At 41.7% G+C, this 20,556-nt stretch overlaps 1 protein-coding gene across 1 annotated transcript in view; it reads right to left on the bottom strand.

Moving 5' to 3' along the window:
* Positions 1 to 20,556, bottom strand: part of LOC148034471 (glycerophosphodiester phosphodiesterase GDPD6-like) — an 84,177-nt gene that overhangs the window by 56,382 nt on the left and 7,239 nt on the right. Inside the window, exons 4-5 of the mRNA XM_087679416.1 lie at positions 14,192 to 14,266; positions 13,795 to 13,904 (exon numbers count right to left, since the gene is read on the bottom strand). Coding sequence (XP_087535542.1) covers positions 13,795 to 13,904; positions 14,192 to 14,266 — 185 coding nt within the window. The remainder of the gene's footprint in view (positions 1 to 13,794; positions 13,905 to 14,191; positions 14,267 to 20,556) is intronic.

Below are 20,556 nucleotides of genomic sequence, written 5' to 3' on the forward strand. Positions count from 1 at the left end.
TTTTCAGCATGCTGATTTTGGTACAACTCTAAAACCTAAAAGAGGTACAACTCTATTGTACCCACACATCATGCATCTCACACTCTCTACTGCTGCTCATGTTTTCTCTCTCTCTCATCCATTACCATTGTTGACCATCGCTTCTCCACTACGCATCAGACACTTCAAAACACCAGGATCCTACATGGACCATACCAACAAGGAATCCGAATAGGCTCATCCTAGTGCGAGGGAGACTGAGCAGCCTCCAATATCTGTAATGCACCTGTTGGTGGTAGAGAGTCCCCCTTACCAAGGGAAGGTAAATCCTTCTCATCAGAAGATGTCTCTCCTTTCACACAGTTGATTAGCCCTAAATGACTCCGGAGGGGAGGCTAAAGGGATGAAAACAAAGGTAGTAGTGAAGCGAGAGTAGAGGGCTAAAAAGAAGAGGGAGGAGCCGAAGATGAAGAAGGGGTGCTAAGAGGTACCTTGGAAGGAAGGAGATGAACTAAGGGTGGGGAAGGGTCAACCAATGATGAAGAATCACTTGTAAGACAACCATCAATAGAATACTCGAAGGCCGCAACCTCGTCAAAGATTGCATCCCTGCTCGTCTCAAGCTTCTGAGTCCGCGAATCGTAGAGTCAATAGCCCTTCGTGTTAGTGCTGCTGCCCATGAAAATGAGCTTCCTAGACTTTGAGTTAAGCTTCATCTTCCTCTTCTTCTTGTCCACATGGACAAATGCATCGCATCCAAAGATGCCAACGTAAGACATGGAGGGCTTTCGACCAACGAAAACCTCCTAAGGAGTCATGTCCTGTAATGCAAAAGTCGGGGAATGGTTGCGGATATGAACCGCAATAGCCACCACCTCACCCCAAAGGGTATGAGGTAGACCCTAATGCTTCAACGTCAATCGGGTCATCTCAAGTAGGGCTTGATTCGCATGCTCCACCACATCATTCTCCGAAGGTGTATTTGGATGGGTATACGCCACCCAAATGCCATGATCCCTACAAAGTTGAGAAAAGAGCTTAGAGGTAAACTCTCCACCATGATCTGCTCATAGGCCACAAACTTTGGAAGTAGTATGTCTCTCCACAAACACCTTCCACTCGCAGAAATGAGAATATGCCTCACTCTTGTACTTCAGAAAAATAAGGCACACATAACAATTGAAGTCGTCTATAATCAGCATCAAATACTTGGCCCCAAGGGAGCCCATGCCCATAGGTCCACAAAGGTCAGCATGAACCAAGTCAAGCGGAGTAGAAGCCCTCCTAGTGGCAACCAAAGGATGAGGCTACAGATATTGCTTGCCCCTCAAACAGCTAGGGCACAAAGTGTGAATACGAGGGAAATCAAGAAGCCCCTCCACCATCTTCTTCAAACAGCCTTGTTGTATAGCCTCAAAATTTAGATGACCATAACGAGCATGCCAAAGCAGCCCAAGCTCATGGCAAGACCTCACAGCGGTTCTGAGCATGTAAAGCCCACCCTCCCAGGATCCTGTCGAAAGAACGACACTTGTAGAAGCATCCTCCACTATCACCGCATCTTGTGTAAATACCTTGTGGATACCAAGCCATGTAAGACCATGAATAGACAAAAGGTTCAAACCTAAATCCGGTAAATATAGAACTTTGGCCAAAGAAAACTATCTGTGCAGCAATAAAGGAATAGTCCCCACTTCACAAACGAGAACAGTAGGATTGTCACCAATGGTGACAGTGGCCTCCTCTGGCACTCAAGTCCTGAAGCCAATCCTATCTATAGGTCATGTGAGAAGAGGCCCCATTGTCAACGACCCAAGGCTTCTCCTAAGCGAAAGAAGCAAGACTTGTATCCTCCTCAACAAATACATGCACAAAGACAGACTCTTGTCATTGCAGGGGGAACCTTCATATCCTTCCAATCCTTCTCCTTTGGCTTCAAATGGAGATACTTTTGTCAATACTTAGACAACACCACAAACGCAAGCACCAATGATGTAGGCAACAGCTCCTAATGATGCCAACAACAAGATGATGGAGATGGCCACTGGAATCAGGCGCCAAACGGCAGAAGATAGCAAGGGGAAACTCTAATTGAGATGTCCTCTGAGAACGGGGTGTGGGTGGTAGAGACAATTCCTAAAATCTCCAAAAACGAGATTGGGACTAAATGGATGGCAGCATGTCTATTTATAGAAAGTTTTGTGACCTTGTACTACGCACTATTTCAAAACTCTCTCGAACCGTGAATCAATTTAGGGTTTTCATTAATTAAGCATTTTTGGAGCTGTTTAAGTGGCTAATTCAGCATGTAATGCATATGCTAGCTCAACACCCCCTCTCACGCCTAAAAACTGAGCTAGCAAGAAAGGCCAACCCAAAGTTTTTTGAATGTTTTTGGTTTTTGTGTGTTTTTATCCGAAGTCGTCCTATCCCAAAGCAACCAGGGCATTGGACAAAGAGTGCACGGTGGCTGCTAGTCTACCAAGTCTACATAGATGATGGTTATCTTACCAAGGGATTCCAAGTGATCACCCCAGAGAGGCTAGGGCATCAAACGAAGGGTGGACGTTGGTTGCCCAATGGCCTACCAAGTCCTACAAAGACAGATGAAACCACAATGAGCTAGGTTTTTTTCCCCTTTTTTGTTTGATAATGATTATTCAAAAAGGGAAGGTGGCGATCGATTAAGTAATGAATGAGAGAAAAGTAGCCAAACCCAAAGGCTTTCACAAAATAAACAAGCTATCTCTACCACTACTCAATGTCGATGTGACGAAGGAATAGGCCAGTGGAGAGTGTAGAAAATGGAAGGGGAGGTGTGTGTGGAGAAAACAAAAAATGTGTGGAAAGCAAGTTAAAGGCTAAGTAAGCAAGGGAGACTGCCTTGTGTCAAAAGATGACATATCAGCGAGAGAGAGCAGGGTTTGCAGGGAGGAACAGAGAGTAAACTCAACAAACACTAAGAAAATAAGAGAAGAGAGAAGAAACTCTGATGAATGGAATGATGAAGATCTGAATCATGGAGTGAAAGTAATACAAGGGAACAAGGGTGCCGTAGCACAAGGAAGATGATGAAGACAGCCACAAACCACAAACCGCAATGTCCTCCTGAAGGGGTATGAGGGCAGTGGAGAGGCTAGAGAGAAGAGATGACGGACTAAATGAATCAGCCGTGTAGAATGAGTAACAAAGGCAGCCTATAAATAGGCAAGAGACTATCTAGGGTGGTACTCGGAGGGAGGGCACCGCGGCTGTCTAGGGTCCACTGTGAAACCCTAAACGTAAAATGCAAACTGCAAGTGAAGGGTTTCTCAACACTCCCTCTCAGACCCAACAAAGGGCAGCAAGATAAGAATGAGGTGGAGATGCAATACAACAGTTTGAAGAATGCTTGTGCAACAGGTGCCACTTGGACAGTGTCCCTCGTCGGGAAATTGTTCACTTGCCCCAATACCCTAGTACAGAGATGATGAAATCATGCAATGCAAAGGAGGAATGTCAAACTTTGTATGGTGTCGAGAACCATAAGGATATGCCTGTACTCTATCTCGAAGTTGGCTCCATGCTAACCAAGTGACCAAGGCAAGAAGAAAAGGAGGAAAAAGATGTAGAGGATCACTAAGATCCAAGATTTCAACCTCAAAGGTAACCTACAGTAAAGAATAGTAGACAAAGTGAACTGGAGAAACCGAAACTCAACCTCGGGAGAGAAGCCACTAGTTCCATGCATCCATGCAGGAAGGAATACGCAGGCCTCATCACCAAGTCACAACTGAACCTCCAAGGCCCTAATCTAGGTAGATCCTTGAGATCCTGGGTATCGATAGGTGAGATGACCGCTAGAAGGAAGGCACCCCATCCAAGGGTAGAAGAAGAAGGTAAAAGGCCTCCGCCAAGATGTGCGGAAGACTGAGCGCTGGGTGGGGAAAAGTCCCTTTGAAACTAGAGAAATACGAGCCCCCTCTGAAGTCACAATAGATGTACATAACCCCTCGGAGGGCAATGAAAGATCATCCCCCTCTGAATCCCCCACTGAGATAGATAGGGAATCCAAAAACTCATGGATCATGGACTCTGAAATGTCTGATGACGAAGGAAGTGCCACTAGTCGTACCAAAGAAGGTATTTGGGGTGGTAAGGAACTCCCAAAGGTGGCCTCTCGAACCTGAGTAGGAGAGGGTGAAGAAGGGTGGGGCTCAGACTGAGCAATGAGTGGGCAACAATCGCTACTTCTCGATGGAGCGAACTGGGAAGCTGAAGAAGAGAAAGAAGTCGAGCAGCCACTGTCACTCGAAGGAGCGGACTGACAAGGAGACGGTATCAAACAATCACTCTTGTCCGATGGAGCGGACTACAGAACCGCGGATCGTGGTAGCCACCGCATCCGAAAATAGGTGGGAGAAGACTGCCAATGGCATTACAATGATCTCCAGGAGGTCATAGCGCCAAGTGATCCTCCATGTGCTCAAAAGGACTTAGTGCGCATCGGATGTCTCTTATTGCCTCGAGCATAGTACTCTCATAATTGATGCAAAGCAATCTGCATGTTTACAAAACAGAATGCCCATGCATTGGAGTTATGCAAGAGGCAATATAGATGTGATCATGCTCATGCAAAATACTATGTAACGATACCACTTGGATAGTGCCCTCGCAAGGAAATTGTTCACTTGCCCAAGCACCCTTTTACAATCATGTCATCCTGATGATGCAGATAAAGATACAAAGGACAATGTACAATAATGTGAAATTAAGAAATTATAAACAACATCTTGACACCACCAAGAGAAAAAAATCGTCCCCTTTGAAACAGAAAGGAAAAGCTAGAGGAAAGTACCCTCTCCCCATCAATCTAAAGAACTAAAGAAAAATGTACCCAAGCCGATCCTGGATAAAATATACAACAACACTGGCCGATTGACCACCTTGGTCAATATGCCTGCATAGTTATTAGAGAAAGACACAAACTCTAGGCATGTGGTGCCTAGCTTAACCTACTCTTTAGTGAAGTGGATATGGACCCCCACATACCACATCCGTGGTATAATGATCAGATTGTCTACAGCAAGGGCAATGACACTCTAGTTGTTGCAATGGACAATGGTGGAAGAGTCACATGGAAATTGAAGTGCCGCCAATAAGCTACTAAAGTAGATAGCCTCAATGGTGGTTCAAAAAGAGCCTAATACTCAATCTTAGCCATGGAAGCCGCTGCCGTCTTCTACTTACGGCTGGCACAAGAGATGGGTATCGTGCCAAGGTAACAAGATAACTACCATGGAAATGCCGATCGTCAAAATCTCCTATCCAATCAGAGTTAATGTACCCCTGCAAACAAAAACCAAATCCATAAGTTGGGCCATAAGAATAAATACACCGCAAATATCTCAAAATATGAAGAGATGCAATCCAATGTGACATCATCGATGCAGTGAAACTGACCCCTCTGAAGTAGTATGAATATATGACTTCGGGTCATAAGGGGGTAGAATGGTATTTGTAAAGAAACTCATACATCCTCTAGAACCAAGACCGCAATGCTTGCTTCAACTCATAAAGAGCTTTTCGTAAGCGAAAGACCTTATATTTCCGATCAGCAAAAGAAAATTCACAAGGTGCTCCATATAGACTTCCTACTTCAAATACTTGTTTAGATAGGTACTTTTGACATCCATCTAAGAGATTGGCCAAGCATAGCAAGCAGCATGTGCAACCAATAAGCGAAATAATGTCAACTGCGCAATGGGAGCAAAGGTATCTTGAATCTTCAAGTCAATACCTTGCTTTTGTCGACACCCTTGTATCACAAGTCAAGCCTTATACTTGTCTAAAGTTCCATCAACTTTTAGCTTATTTGGCCAACCATAGCGAGCGACAAGCACAACCAACAAACGAAATAACGTCAACCACACAATAGGAGCACAGGTCTCTTCATAGTCAATACCTTGGTTCTCTTGAAACCCTTGCACCACAAGGCAAGCCTTGTACTTGTCTAAAGTCCCATGAACTTTTAGCTTACTTCTAAAAATCCACTTTGTCCGGATGACTTTCTCCTGGCTCGAACGATCCACCAAGATCCAAGTCTCATTCCAATCAATACTCTCTAACTTCTTTGGCATGGTCTCTCGCCATTGGGGGGGTGTTGAAGAACCTCCTGCCAACTATCTAACTCAGAATGCGCTATATAATCAACTATAAACAAAGGTGCACATGAAGCTTGAGATGCAAAACAGACAGATCTTCTAGGGCCCTTCAAAGTGGAATATGATAAAAAGATCCCAGCATCCCACATGATTTGCTAGTAGCAACGAGGTAACAAATCTCGTGGAGGGGGCCTAGGAGGTAAAGAATCTATAGGTGGGTCAAGAACAGATAGTAGACCCAGATAAGAAGGCACTATCTCCGAAGAAACAATTTGTGAGGAAAGAGCACTGATCGGGTACAAAAGACTGCACAATGTCCCTCTCATCAAACACTACATCTCTCTTAACAATCATCTTGTTCGTCCAAGGATCGAACAAACGATAAGCTTTTTCTTCAAAGGAGTATCCTACAAAAATAAAGAGATCGTCATGGGGAGTGAGCTTATTTATTTTGTCATCAGGGGTGTGCGTGTAAGTACGACTCCCAAAGACTCGAAAGTGGGAAACCACAAGCCAAGAGCCAAAGAGTACTTCATATAGAGTTCTTTGAGGAATGGGCACCAATTGAGAATGTACACCAAAGTGTTAACAGCCTCAATCCAAAGCCGCTCAAGCAGCTCTATTGCAAATAGCATAGAGCGTGCCATGTTCATGATGGTCTGATTCCTATGCTCTACAACTCCATTCTATGAAGGGGAGTTGGTAGAGGTAAGCTGGCATGAAATACCATGCTCCTATAAAAACTCAAAAAACTCATGGGAGGTGAACTTGCTCCCGCTATTATTCCTCATGCATCCTACACAATGACCATACTAGTTATGCACTAGCAACACCCAAGCACAAAAATATGTGAAGGCATCAAACTTATGCTTGAGAAAGTATACCCACATGTAACGAGAATGATCGCCCACAATCAAAAAGAAGTACAATGCACCGTTCAAGGCAGTAATGGATGTCAGCCCACAAAGATCAACATGAATCAATCTAAAAGGTGCCTTAGCTCTATGTATAGACTACTAAGGGAATGGGATACGTTGATGTTTTCCAAGTTGACAAGCTTTACAAATGTCCCGTCGTAGCTTCAAGCAAGACAGGCCATCAACCATCTGTTGATGCGGCAACTCATGAAGAGAGTCGTGTTTGAGATATCCTAAGTGAAAATGTCAAAGATGCGCAGTGCTCGTAGGCTCCCATGTAGCAGCTAAAGCCTAAAAGTAGTGGAGCTCAAATCCCTTACATGTCGGCTCGGAAAGAAACTGTGTCGTGTGGTACAAGCCACTAGGTTGTGCCTTACCACGAGCAATCACTAAACCAGTCTAAGAGCCAAGGATCTCGATTGTGATCGTTGTAAAAAAAATTGCTCCATCCAATCGGCAAAGCTCGTAAACGGATAACAAGTTCACATCTACATGGGAGACCTAGTATACATCATCTAGTGTAGTGCGATCCAAGCCCTAGTTAGTGGCAAACCTGATGCGACCGTGAGCCTGAATTGTGACCAAGAAGTTGTTTCCAACTCAAACGTGCATGGCTATAGTGGCTTAGGAAATGAAAATATCCATAATGGGGGTCATATGATAGGTAGCTCCACTATCCACAATCCGAGTAGCTAAAGTATGCAATTGTGATGAGTAGGCCTCTACTGTCACCTCATCAAGAGGCAACTCGCAGATGTGGATAAGACTTGCATCCTCAAATGCCTCTACAAAGACAATGTGGACCCCTCCAAACCAGTCAAACAAGCCCTCCGGCATTGAGAATGTTGTCAACTATGATGGCCAATCGGTGGCAGCATCAACCTTGCCTCGCCACTACCCCTACTGAGGGTTGCTACTACCTTCCCTCCCCTATTCGAAATTGCCCAACTAAGGGACAAGGATCTAAGTCTTAGTTTTTGGTGATGTGCCTCTTGCCTTTGATCAACACTCGTCGTCAAAATGGCCAACCTTATAACAATGTTGACAATACCAATTTTTCTTCGATACATTCCGCCACCCAAGTTTTAGAGATGACTAGGAATTTCCTTAGGTCTCACTAGTTTGATTTTGGTTTTGATTTTTTATTCGTTTTATATTTTGATTGTAGTTTTGATTTTGTTTATCCTTCCCTTGCTGCCCTTTTGAGAAGAAGCAATGAGAGCCCCCACTGTAGAGGTCACACTATGAAATTGATTGAGCATCCGAGCGTGATGCAATAGCTAACACTCAACTTCATAGAATGTGGACATGGTGGGCTATGAGATGACTCAAATTCATAGAACATTGCCACCCAAGTTTTAGAGATGACTAGGACTTTCCTTGGGTTTTGGTCTTGAGAAATTCGGCTCAGCTGAGCAAAATTTCACTGATACATGAAAATCCCCAAAATTTTCAAGGGCAATGTGTACAATTTTTGTAATTTCCGAGTACAATGTCACTGTTATGCATGAACAGCATCAAATATAGAAAAACCCCCCAAATTTCCAAGCACAAATCTGAGAATTGTGCTTACGTTGCGAACCCCCATCAATGAGAAGGGGAACTAATTGCAGAAATTCATAAAAAATCTGACGGAAAAAAAATGCTGAAACATAAGGCATCTTGCCTACTATCACGTCGTCTCTACCATGCCGTCGCCTACCTGCGATTGACTACTGTAGGCCAAAAAAGTTATCACCTGCTCATGCCTGACCTATCGCAGCTCACGCCTGATCCACCTGGTCAAAAACTAACCTATCAACTACCTCAACTGATCAGCCTAGTCAAAAACGACCTATCGCCTGCCACACTTGGTCAAAACTGACCTATTGCCTGCCTCGCCTGGTACACACGTGTTTGAAAAATGACAACCTGACCTCTGCGAGCAAAAAACAAGCCTGCAACGCTGTCAACAATCGCCTACCTTAGGAAGCGCACACACCTTTGCCACAGCTCTCATACAAGTTTGTTGGGATGAGTGTACAATGAAATGCGAGACAAAAATGAAGCAAGAACAGTGTGTGAGAGTGAGACTGAGACTGAGAGAATCCCAAGATGAGTGTACCACCAAGTCACGATACACAAAGAATAAAACATATTTATACGTTAGGGTACAAATAAGGGTATATTTACACCAATATAAGTTTATACACATGAAGATGAAGGGACTTTACACCCAACAATGTTCATGAGATTCGTTGCTTTATGTGTCTATGTTCCTACTACAAGAAGTATGTACAGAACTTTGCTGAAATTCCATTGCATGCTTTGTAGAAGAAGAATATGCCATTCAGATGGATAGTAGTGAAAATTTCAGCATTTGATGTATTCACAAATAAAGATGACTTCGGACCCTGTGCTTGTGTTGCTTGATCTCAAGAACTCATTTGTTGTGCAGTGTGAAGCATGTGGAAACAAGACTACGGCCATTTTAATGCAATACAACCGTGTGGTTGCTTATGAGAGCTGTGTTTCTCCATGGTGCAGAGAGGAGTTCGCAAGTCTATAAGAAAGAACTCTTGGCTGTAATTCATGCACTTTCTACATGGAAACATTATCTTTTAGGAGTTGATTTCACAGTGCAGACAGACCACTAGACTTTGTGCTACTTTTTGACTCAAATGAAGTTATCTAAGAAGCATATGCAATGGGCAAACTTTTTGTCTATGTTTCACTTTCAGGTTGTGCACATAGATGGCAAAATGAATGTAGTGGCTGATGCATTGTCATGTAAGCCTCAGTTATTGGCTGTCAGTATGGTTTATCACATTGAGTTGGATGCCATGAAGAATCAGTATGCTGCTAATTCTGACTTTGGAAATGTCTTTGATCAGCTTTGCAATGGCCAGAGGCATGATCATTTCGTACTTCGAGAGGGCTTTCTGATGATGCATGGATAACTGTGTGTCACAAAGCAATTGAGGGCCAAGGTAATTATTAAGAGTCATGCTCCTCCTTATGCAGGTCATAGAGGTATTCATGTCACAGTCGAGGCAGTTAAACACTTCTTTTTTTTGCTAGCTTTGAGGCAAGATGTTAAGCAGTTTGTCAAGACATGCATAGTGTGCCAAAAAGTTAAGTCTGATAGGCAAAAGATGCAAGGTTTATTGCAGCCCTTGCCTATTACTGATAAGCCTTGGCAAACCATTGCTATGGATTTTATCTTTGAGCTTCCACGCACACCTATAGGGAATGATGGGATATGGACTATCATATGCACGTTCAGTAAGCAAGCCCACTTCATTTCCGTGAGGAAAAACATCAAGGATGATCATATTGCACGTCTTTTTATACAGCATGTGTTGAAGTATCATGGTATGCCAGAGTCAATCATTAGTGATCATGACCCATGGATAACAATTTGTTTTGGAAAGGATTGTTTGAGAACATGGGCAAAACGTTGAAATTCTCTTCATTCTTCCATCCACAAATTGATGGTTAGTCTAAGGAGGCTAATTCCATAATGTTAGATCTTTTGAAGTATTGTGTATCAAACCACAAAGCACAATGGAAACAGTATTTGCCATTGGTTGAGTTTGCATATAACAACACCGTGCATAGTTCCACTCGTAAGGCTCCTTTTGAAGTGGTAGAGGGTAGTAAGAGACTACCCCCTATTTTGCACACAACAAATAAGATCTTTGAGGCTCATCGCTATGTGGAAAGCGTGGACGAAGCTTATCAAAAGGTTAAGTATGTGCTTCAAAGATCTCAAGATAAGCAAAAGAAGACAATTGATCATCATAGGTGTGCTTTGTACTTTGCAAAGGGCGACTATATATTGTTGCGTTTTGAAAAGGCACAACTGAAAAAGATGAAGGGCAAAGAGTGATTGTATCCAAAGCTATCTATGAGATACTATGGACCATTTCAAGTGTTAGAGAGGATCACTAATGCATGCTATAGGCTGAAATTACCTCCACACTAGCGGATATACAATACCTTTCATGTGAGCTTGCTTATGCTTTTTCATGGTGATGTGCCAAAGGATGTATCTACTGAAATTCAGCCTAAGGTTGAAGAGCTCGATAAAATTACCAAAGTAGATTTTGGCAAATAAAAAGCAGAAGATCAGAGGTAAGGTTTCCAAAAGGTACTTAGTGAAGTTTCACAATTATTCACCACAATGATACCAAATGGATAGAAGAGGATGAAGAGGATGACTTGGCAGACCATCCTCAGTTGTTGCAGCTTTGCCTGAATGCTTTCCAGTTAGGAGCCGACTTTAGTTCGGGCTCAATTAGGTTCAACAAAGCACGGGTCCAGAGTATTGCCTGATGCTTGTGAGAGAGCTAGCAACTCCGATCCTCAATGATGAATAGCTCTAAATGTGGTGGATCTCGGATGTATTCAACATATATTCAGGATACTGTAGCTAACAGTACGTTTGCCAAGAGATCACTATTCAGTGTACTAATCACTATGTTTGGTATTCAAATGGATATGGTTTTCCTGCAGCTCTGAAAATGTATATTTGCATTGATTACTGATCATCGAGGACTGATTAATGAATGCTGATTTCAAATGTATAATCATCATTATTCAATGGTATTCAGCTGGTTTTATGGACAGCAACATATGTTATGATGCCATTGACGTTTTAGCCATGGTTTATACTATGCTATGATTTGGTTTTGCCAAACGAGTTGAGCTCATGAGAAATAGACATATCACATAATAATCTCGCAATGTTTTTGAGATTCTTTGTGAGTCTTATATTATGTTATGTTATGTTTTATTATGTCGGCTAGTAATTTTCAGCATGTTTTAGGCATATGGAATGGTTAGGTAGCAATGCGCAATGTTGTGTTAGCTATGATGCCTTGTGGAAATTCTAGCCCACTATTTTGATGCATCTGGCAATGCAATTGAGGACGATTGCAAGAATTTTAAGAGAAAGGGTTGCCATGAGGACATGTATTTTTGAAACCTCGCTTAACATATGGATTGATTTTTAATCACATGGTTAAGTAAATGTTACACATATGAGGTGTAAGTGAGGTTAAAGTAATTTTATGAGCCCGCGGCTCAAGGAAATCACGAGATGCCAAAGGCAAAAGTTGCCATAAGTTATGTTGCACAAGTACTTAGTGGTGTCTAGTGCCAGTTGTTGGCCTAGGTCATTCATTTGGCCATAAGCATCAATTGTTGGTGACACTACAGAAGTAGCATTTAAGGGTACCTAACGCCAATCTAATGGTCAAAGATGGCACAAAGACACTCGGAAATTAAAGTTGCTTAGACAATTTAATTATTAGCCAATCAGATTATTTTTATGGGCACCAAAATAATTATTAGATTAATTTTCAGTATTTAAAGACTGAAATTTATTATTTAATTATGGATAATGCTGGAAAACTATTTGGGAAGACTACCATTTGGCAAGCTTGCCCATGAAAGCTGGTGGGAGGCTGAAGAAAGCGGAAAAACATGACCATTCTGCTGTTGTGAATCATGGGGAGCTGTTGGAGCTGATTGGGACTGTTTTTCGTCCATTTTCCAGCAGGAAAGAGCAGGTTGGCTGCAGGTGACAACTCCTAGGGACCTCAAAACTGCAGGCAACAACATCTGGGATGCTGACGGCAGCATTTATTGTAGGCGACAAGAAGGAGAGGTTCCCAACAGCAGGCGATAGCATCTATAGGCTGTTGAGATAGGGCAGTCACAGCAAGGGTTGGTTCAAGAGTAGGGCTTGAATATACAAGCCATTGAGTGTACCTAAGCCTTTGACACCTTTTAATGTTAGGAGGTGTAAAAGGTGTTCACACCTTTAACACACACATAAGATGTGTTTGCACATGGGAAAAAATAACGAACAAGAATAGGGAGCAGCAATGAAAGCATAAAGTATTGTTGTGGTAGACTTGGTGGTAGACTACACAAAACACAAAAGGAAAGAAGAACACTGCAAAGAACAAAAGAATGCAAGAAGATTATGCTCATGAAGTGGAATCCATAAACCAAGGCACAAGACAGTACAAAGCTCAAGCACAAGCACTGGCATGTCTCTCTCTCTCCACCATGAAGTGAATCTGCAAGTGTAGTGACAAACTAAAAGTGGAGAAGGGAGCCTGCCTATAAATGGTGGGCTCTAAATAATTGCCCTTGCTCAGCTCATGGGACAGCCACGAAGGCAGTCACTAATGAAGCATACCATTGGCAATGACCTAGGCAGTCTGTAGGCAATGCCCCCACACACTATCCCATGGCTGGTACTTGCCAACCTAGTTCAAACTTGAGATATTGACATTCAACTTGACTATGACATTCAAAGTATGTTTGGTAAGACAAAGTACTCGACTTTATGGACTTTGCAAGTGCACATCAATTTATCTCCCTGATCACTTGCTCGCTATGGACTGATGAACTTTTTATCACAAGTACTATCTCCAAAATGTGAGTGTAAGTGGTTTTAATGGAACAGTCTTCATTACTAAAGCTACTCCAACATGTCAATGCCCTTTGCAATGAGAGTAGAGTCTATGATGCTCTATCCTACATTTTTACTGTTCTAGCAACCACTATTGTAATTTTCTTTCGCAGATTTTGTCATGACTTATATTAACTATGCCATCCTTACTTAAGGCTGCAAATGACTCAACATTGTCTCATCTTTAGTTTCAGATACAATCAGGTGCAAAGAGGGTTGTTTTTAGACTAATGAAGGTGAATCCAACTAAACATTGAGAAGACAAATGAACATGGTAAGCACTTACATGCTGATTGATGAAAACAGGATTCTTTATCTCAGGGTAAATGCCAATAACTCGTGAAGCATTCAAGGCAATTTCAATGTATTCTTCGAAAGCGATGATTGAAAATTTATCTGCACTCGACATTGAGGAAGTGAAGGGAGCGTGAGAAAGTCAGAAGTTCTGAACCATTGAGCTTTTCCTCTTCAGCAGCAGTAGCTTTTTTGGCAATTTTCCAAGCAGAAGGAAATTGGGGAAAGGAGATTAATGAATACCATGAGCCTAAGAATGACACTAGACAGATTACTAGGAGTATATAAGTACTAAGTTATTTGCCAGATAAGAAGCATACAGAAATTAAAGATTGGACTGGAATTTATGTAAGGCCAACAAAAACACCATATGCAAACGATAGGCTTACCATTGAAAGTTTGATCCCGGAAACTATATCTTTGTCTTGTTCTCAGCGTCCTGAGCTCCTCCCAAGTAAAATCAACTGTAAGGAAAAGTGAGTCATCAAACCAGAGGTGCTTTATTTCATTTCATCTCAATATGGAAGAGTCGCTTGAGCATTTAAAGTAAAGCAGTGGTAATTCATTGACCGTCTGAACACCGCCAAGATAATCAAAACATGCAGAAGCGGAAAAGCAGTCCAATCTTTGATACAGAAATTCTTCACACTCTGCTTCACCCAGCTTTCATCTGTCAGAACTACACTAAACAAGGAGATAGACAGTCATTGCCAATCGTGATACCTTACAGCTTCTATTCCAGGATCTATTAATTGCAGCTCCCTATTTATGCATTAGCCACAGGACCACTTGCCTATTTATGCAGCTTCTATTTCAGGATCTATTAATTGCAGCTCCCTATTTATGCATTAGCCACACAAGACTACTTGCCTATTCTTAGAAGTATGCAGTACAATCCTGCATTTAAGGTATTCCTGCAAGATGTCTAATGCATACAAACTCAACACAAGGACCCACCTCGAGGCAGCATCTTGGAGGTCATCAAGGCTGAATTATGATAAAACAGAGAATGTGCCTAGCAGAGGAGAGAGAGAGAGAGAGAGAGAGAGAAGAAAAACACAAGATGTTGAAGAAGAAACCAAAATACCATATGTACAATGAATGAGCAGAATTTAAAACAGATGGGATGTCAATGATTGATGTATGCACAAGTGGGTGTCATATATAAATAGGACAAAAGTGGGGACAATGATGTGACCAAAGGGCACGTGCTACGAGCAGCCAAGGCCTCTTCATAGCTGATGAAGAAGGCTCCACCATCTCATGGATGTGAAGGAACATGGACTCATGAAATAGCTAGTGTAGAAGTAGAGGAGGGCTTAGACGTTTTAGCTCCATCCTTCACTCCCAGACGAAGGTGAGGGTATTTCGTCCAACGCTTCTCTTCAAGTTGAGTGCCCTTCTCATAGTATGGACATGGAGGCTTCTCTGAATCTATGTCAGAGCCCAAGGAAGACTCTGAATGTTTAACCTACTTCTTCTTCTTTTTCTTGGCCTTCTTGTCCTTCTTCTTGCCCCCTTCCAAACCTACAACAGAAGCCTTAGTAAGGATGGATCCACTAGTACCAATCTCCTTGAGTCACTCTTCGTGCTCCAAAATAACAGAAGCTAGGTATTCCCTTAGAAGAGTTTCCTAAACCCTGGAGGTAAGCAAGCTGGTGTAGAAGACATCATACTTGGGAGATGGCAAAGGAGTAGTGATAATCATCGCCATGTCCTTTGATGAAATCGTCCTACTAAGGGATGCAAGCTCATCCCTCGTCCTCCATCTTGTTGATGTAATTTTGCGTAAAAGGGGAATCATCACAGAAAGCATTGAAAGTTCTTTCTCTACGATGAGACAGTGGACAAAGGTCTTCTAATGTTAGAGGAAAGAGAGGTTTGTCCAAACATCTACTACGGTTTGAAGTCTGTGCATATGTACTAAGAGAGTGCACAACAAAAGAAGGAACTCTAACATGCAGAAAGAGAGAGAGAGAGAATTTGCAAGAGAGAAAAAGAAAATAAACTTGCATTGAACAAGGGACAAATGCTAAATACAGAAGCAGGACTAATCAGCCCCTGCACGCAGCCCACACTGTTAGTGAGGGCACCAAATCAGGCTAATGATGATGGCAACACCGAAGTCGAAGAAAGATGATGGAGCCAAAAAGTGCAATTGCCAAGGAAGGAGGGAAGGTGATAATCTAACTAATTGCCAAGTGGGAAATGACTATAAATAGCCAAAAATCCCAAAAACAAGCTGACCTGAAATCTGGGGCCAAAGATATGGCCGACCAGCATTTAATGCTGGTAAAAATACCATAAATACTCAAAAAAACCCTGAAAAGGGTGGACAATGTCCAGTAAGTGAGGCAAGCTGAAGAATGCATAAACTACCCTAAGAAATGCACATAAAATCCCAACTAGAGAAGAACTAAAATGCAATAAATTGAGTGCTCTGGAATGAGCTACCTTCTCCATCAAAACAAGTGATAGTCTGTTATAAGATCCGAGATACACGCTCGACCTTCTTATATACTTAAAAGATATATGGTGAATATTATGCTGGCGTAGAGAGAGAACAAATGAGAGAAAAGAAAGATGTAGAGAGAAAGAAAGAGATATAGAGAGATTGACAACACGCTGGGGACTGAAAGATGGGCCAGTCCCCACCCCCCCTTGTGGAGTTATATTGTTGACAAGGAGTAAGCTCCTTCGTTACACATAAACTTGTTCTTAACTTGTAGATCTTGGGAACAAGATCACGGTTGCTTGCACGGTATACAACTGGCTAACACTTGCACAACTTGGAAGTTGGCGCCTTTTGATTCTTCTATAGTCTCTCCTTCCCTTCTCTCCTACACAATATGTGTAGAAATCTCCTCTTGAAGCTTGATTTCAATAGAGCTTCTGTAGCACTTGCACCTTCTCTTCTCCTCTTGGAACTTAATTTCACCACAGCTTCCGTAACACTTGCTCCTCTTCTCCTCTTGGATGCATGCAAAGTGATGCTTCTTTCACCTCCCTCACACCCAAGGAGAGCCTCCTCTTTTATAGACTTCAAGAGCTTCTCTTCTTGGAGAGAGACTTGAATACCAAGATTGAAAAGGTTGATCTTCATGCAAGACGTGGCTGTTCCATGACCTACTCTACAGCACCAATTTTGGAATATCTCTCTGTGCGTTGTTCGGATGAAAAAACATCCAACACGAAAATTGTAGGTCTCGTTGTTTCCGATAACCCACGCAGGTCGTTTTTAGAAATCGTCTTTCTATTGCGAGATATTTTAAAAATGGATTCACCATGCCTATTTTAAGAAAAATAACTTTTTAATCTGTACTCTTAACTTGTGGTCCATGCAACCACCTTGAGCCATAGATAAGGAGAGTTCATTAGATTTCCTTGGGCCTCAACCTTAAGATTGACTTCCACACAAAAGCTTGTGTCATTTTAGACCTTAGAAAGGAAAAATCACTTCTCTCCTCACTTCCAAAGGATCACGTCTCTCGTCTTTCTTAGTGAGAGAATTACCTCTCTCATCTTTCTTAATGAAAGAACTTAAAACCTTGACTTGTAAGGGAGAGGATGACCCCAAATGAATGCAATACTCATTACACACAAGTAAACGTTCCCAGGTATCCCTGGATGCACACATAAATACATATACACAATGCTAATGCACTTTCTCTTCTTAGAACTCAATCCATCTTCATTTATGTATAACTCCTTGGTTCTTGTGTACACTCTTACACTTGGCAAATACTTCCTTCCACCTTCATAACTTGTACTGCCTGTACCAGATATCCCCGTCACAGTGCTCTGATCACCCCATTAAGTGATGCACTAGGAATACTTGTCTCTAAATGGTCTCATGGCCATGCTAGATTATCATCAACACTTAAAGAAAAGTGAGTCGTTATTTTATTGACATAAAATTTACTAAATAGAGAATGTGTAATAAGCAATCAATTTAGTGACATAGTCAGATGAGAGCTCCTAAAGTCCTCATCTAATTCAGATTGAGGCTCATAGGCAGGAGATGACAAGGCATGACAAGCATGACTGCTAACATGCATAAGGAAAGAATCCTATAGACTCATGAAGAAAAAAGAGCACACTCCAAAATTAAGCCAATCTCGAAGGGCTACTTGGTCCATCATTGGACCAATGCGGGAATTCGCCACTAGACAAGGTATTGGAATAGTAATAACGTCCCATTAGTGGAAGATGTTAAGTATACACTCCAATTGCAGAACCAAAGGGAGTAGTTTGCACAAGTCTATCTTCTTTGAGGAGAAAATAAAGCACGAGCACTTGAATAGAGAAAGCCATAATGGCTATTATGCAAGAACCTATAGTACGAGCCCTGTGAGAAACATATACAAAAGCAAGGGGGCTCTAAACTTCTTAATCTATCAAAGCAAGGACAAGGCTCTAAATGTTGATCTTTGCATCGCTCTTTGCAATGGTCTAACTAATGGGATTGCCTATCGAAGAAAGATTGAACGGTCTCCTCATCTAAGCCATCAAACCTGTCAAACCAATACTCCATAACTCTTCAAATAAACCTACAAACACACAAAAAAACACGTGCTTTGGTATCGAGGATGGGCACAAAACAAAGGCAAAATCAACTATGCCTTGCAACAATAAGTTTTAGATGCCCTACACACTTTGTAGAAGACCTGAACTAAGCAAAACATTTGTGTTCTTTGCGACAGATTTGCTCCAAACAGCAAGTTGTACATGGTCTTCTCTTCATAGAACCTCCAAATCCCCATTTTGGCAATGATACCATATGAGAGTATGCAGTAGAAGAGAAAATATGAACACAAAGAGAGAAGGGAAGAGAAAGACTGCAATGAAAGAAAAGAATGGAAGAAGAAAATCTGCATTAAACATTGAAAAAATGTTGAATACAAAGAGAATTGATTAGTCCCTACAACAGCCCAAGACGTCCATGATGGCACTGGATTAGAACGATGACAGAGCACAACACCAAAAGACGGAGGAGAATCACTAAATGTTAGAACATGTTGAAAGCTGCAAAGTGGAATGACTAGCCAATTGAGAAGGACAACTATAGATAGCTGAAAGTGCCAAAAAATAGCCGACCTAATCCATGAGGAGCCATAAATGCTGGCCGACTGCACATCATCAATAAAATAATCAAGAAAATGCCGATTGCCAAAAATGCTAGCCGATTGCACATCATCAATAAAATAATCAAGAAAATGTTGATTGCTATCATAAATGCTGGTTGCCCCATCCTAGCTAGTATAAATGCAATCCAAACCCACTAAAAAGGAAGAAAGCACTAAGTTGGAAAATAAATAACTAGTGAGTATAAACACACCTGAAAATGGCTAAAATAGAAATGAATGCTCTAAATAGAGCTGACTCCTCCATCAAAACACATGACAAACTGAATCTCAGAGCTCCTAATGTCTTCATCTAACTCAAATTGAGGCTTATAGACACAAGATGACTATGCAAGACACACATGACTGCTAACATATACAAGCTATAGTTTGCAAAAAACTCTCACATAACCATCTTTTGGAAAGCAAGCATACTGCATTTTACCTAATATATAGCCCCAAATTTCAACATGTATGCCAAAGTTTTGCTTCTGAAGAAAGAATGTGCGAATTTGCAACTACACATCCTATATCTTACACACATTTCCCATAATTGTTGAGCTTGTACAACCCATGACATAGCAAACTAGATGCAACAATTGTATCCCTACAACAAAGATCATAAAAAGTACATCTTTTATCCACAAATTTGACAATAAAGTGAACCTTAGTAAATGTAAAAACTGACATTGAATTTGCTTTTATCTTTGGCATATACAAAGCATTTGAAAGCATAAATGCACTACCATTACCAACAATCAACACAATTTTACCAACTCTTGTTACAAGATAAGAGGAGTTATCAAGGCATGCAATAGTACCATCCTTAGAAGAAAACTCAAGAGAAGTGAACAAGTACAATAATGTGCTTTGTAGTACCTATCAAGATATGCTAGAGTTTGCACTAAGGAAACACGGCATGTACGACCAAGACTAAAACACAAAGACTCAAATAGAGACGAGAAAAACTCAAACCCTAAATGCAAAATGCAAAAAATCAAAAATCAAACACAAAGACAAACACAGAGAGAATAAACTCTAAAGTGCATGAATGCTGTAAATGAATGTAAGAGTGTACAAAATACCCTAGGGCAGTGCAATGCAGTGTCGAACAGTGACGTCCACTGAAGATGGATTCCAAGTGCAGTAACCACCAATCGAATATGAGAGTGCCCCAAATAATGAAGGGCAGCAGGCTGGTCACCAAAACACAACAATCAAAGGCTGAAATCTAGTAAAGGCAGCAATGTGCCACCAGAGGAAGGCTAAAAACTAATCACTCGAGGCAAAGAACTATCACGCGACAACAAGAGATGCGTTTGCTAATGTAGATAGCCTGTTGGACAGCAAAACGTAAGTATTGTAGCAATTGCTTGGTGGGAGAGATGGCAATAACCTGTCTCCTAGCACCAAATACTGAAAACACAAGCTAATCAGGTGCTATGATGACGCAATAGATGGAGACCTCCAAATAGCAAAGTGATGGTTGGCTGAAAACAGACCGCCTAGGGTTGGATAGTGATGGACTGCAATCGGTGATGGCTGGACAGCAAATGGTAGATGGTTGATGGCTGATGGCTGAAATCTGCATAGTAGACTGGGAAACCTACACAAAAGGATATGGCTAAATG

This window comes from Lygodium microphyllum, chromosome 6 (assembly GCF_053477565.2).
Source record: "Lygodium microphyllum isolate KBCC chromosome 6, Lygodium_microphyllum_v1.1.10, whole genome shotgun sequence".
NCBI lineage: Eukaryota > Viridiplantae > Streptophyta > Polypodiopsida > Schizaeales > Lygodiaceae > Lygodium > Lygodium microphyllum.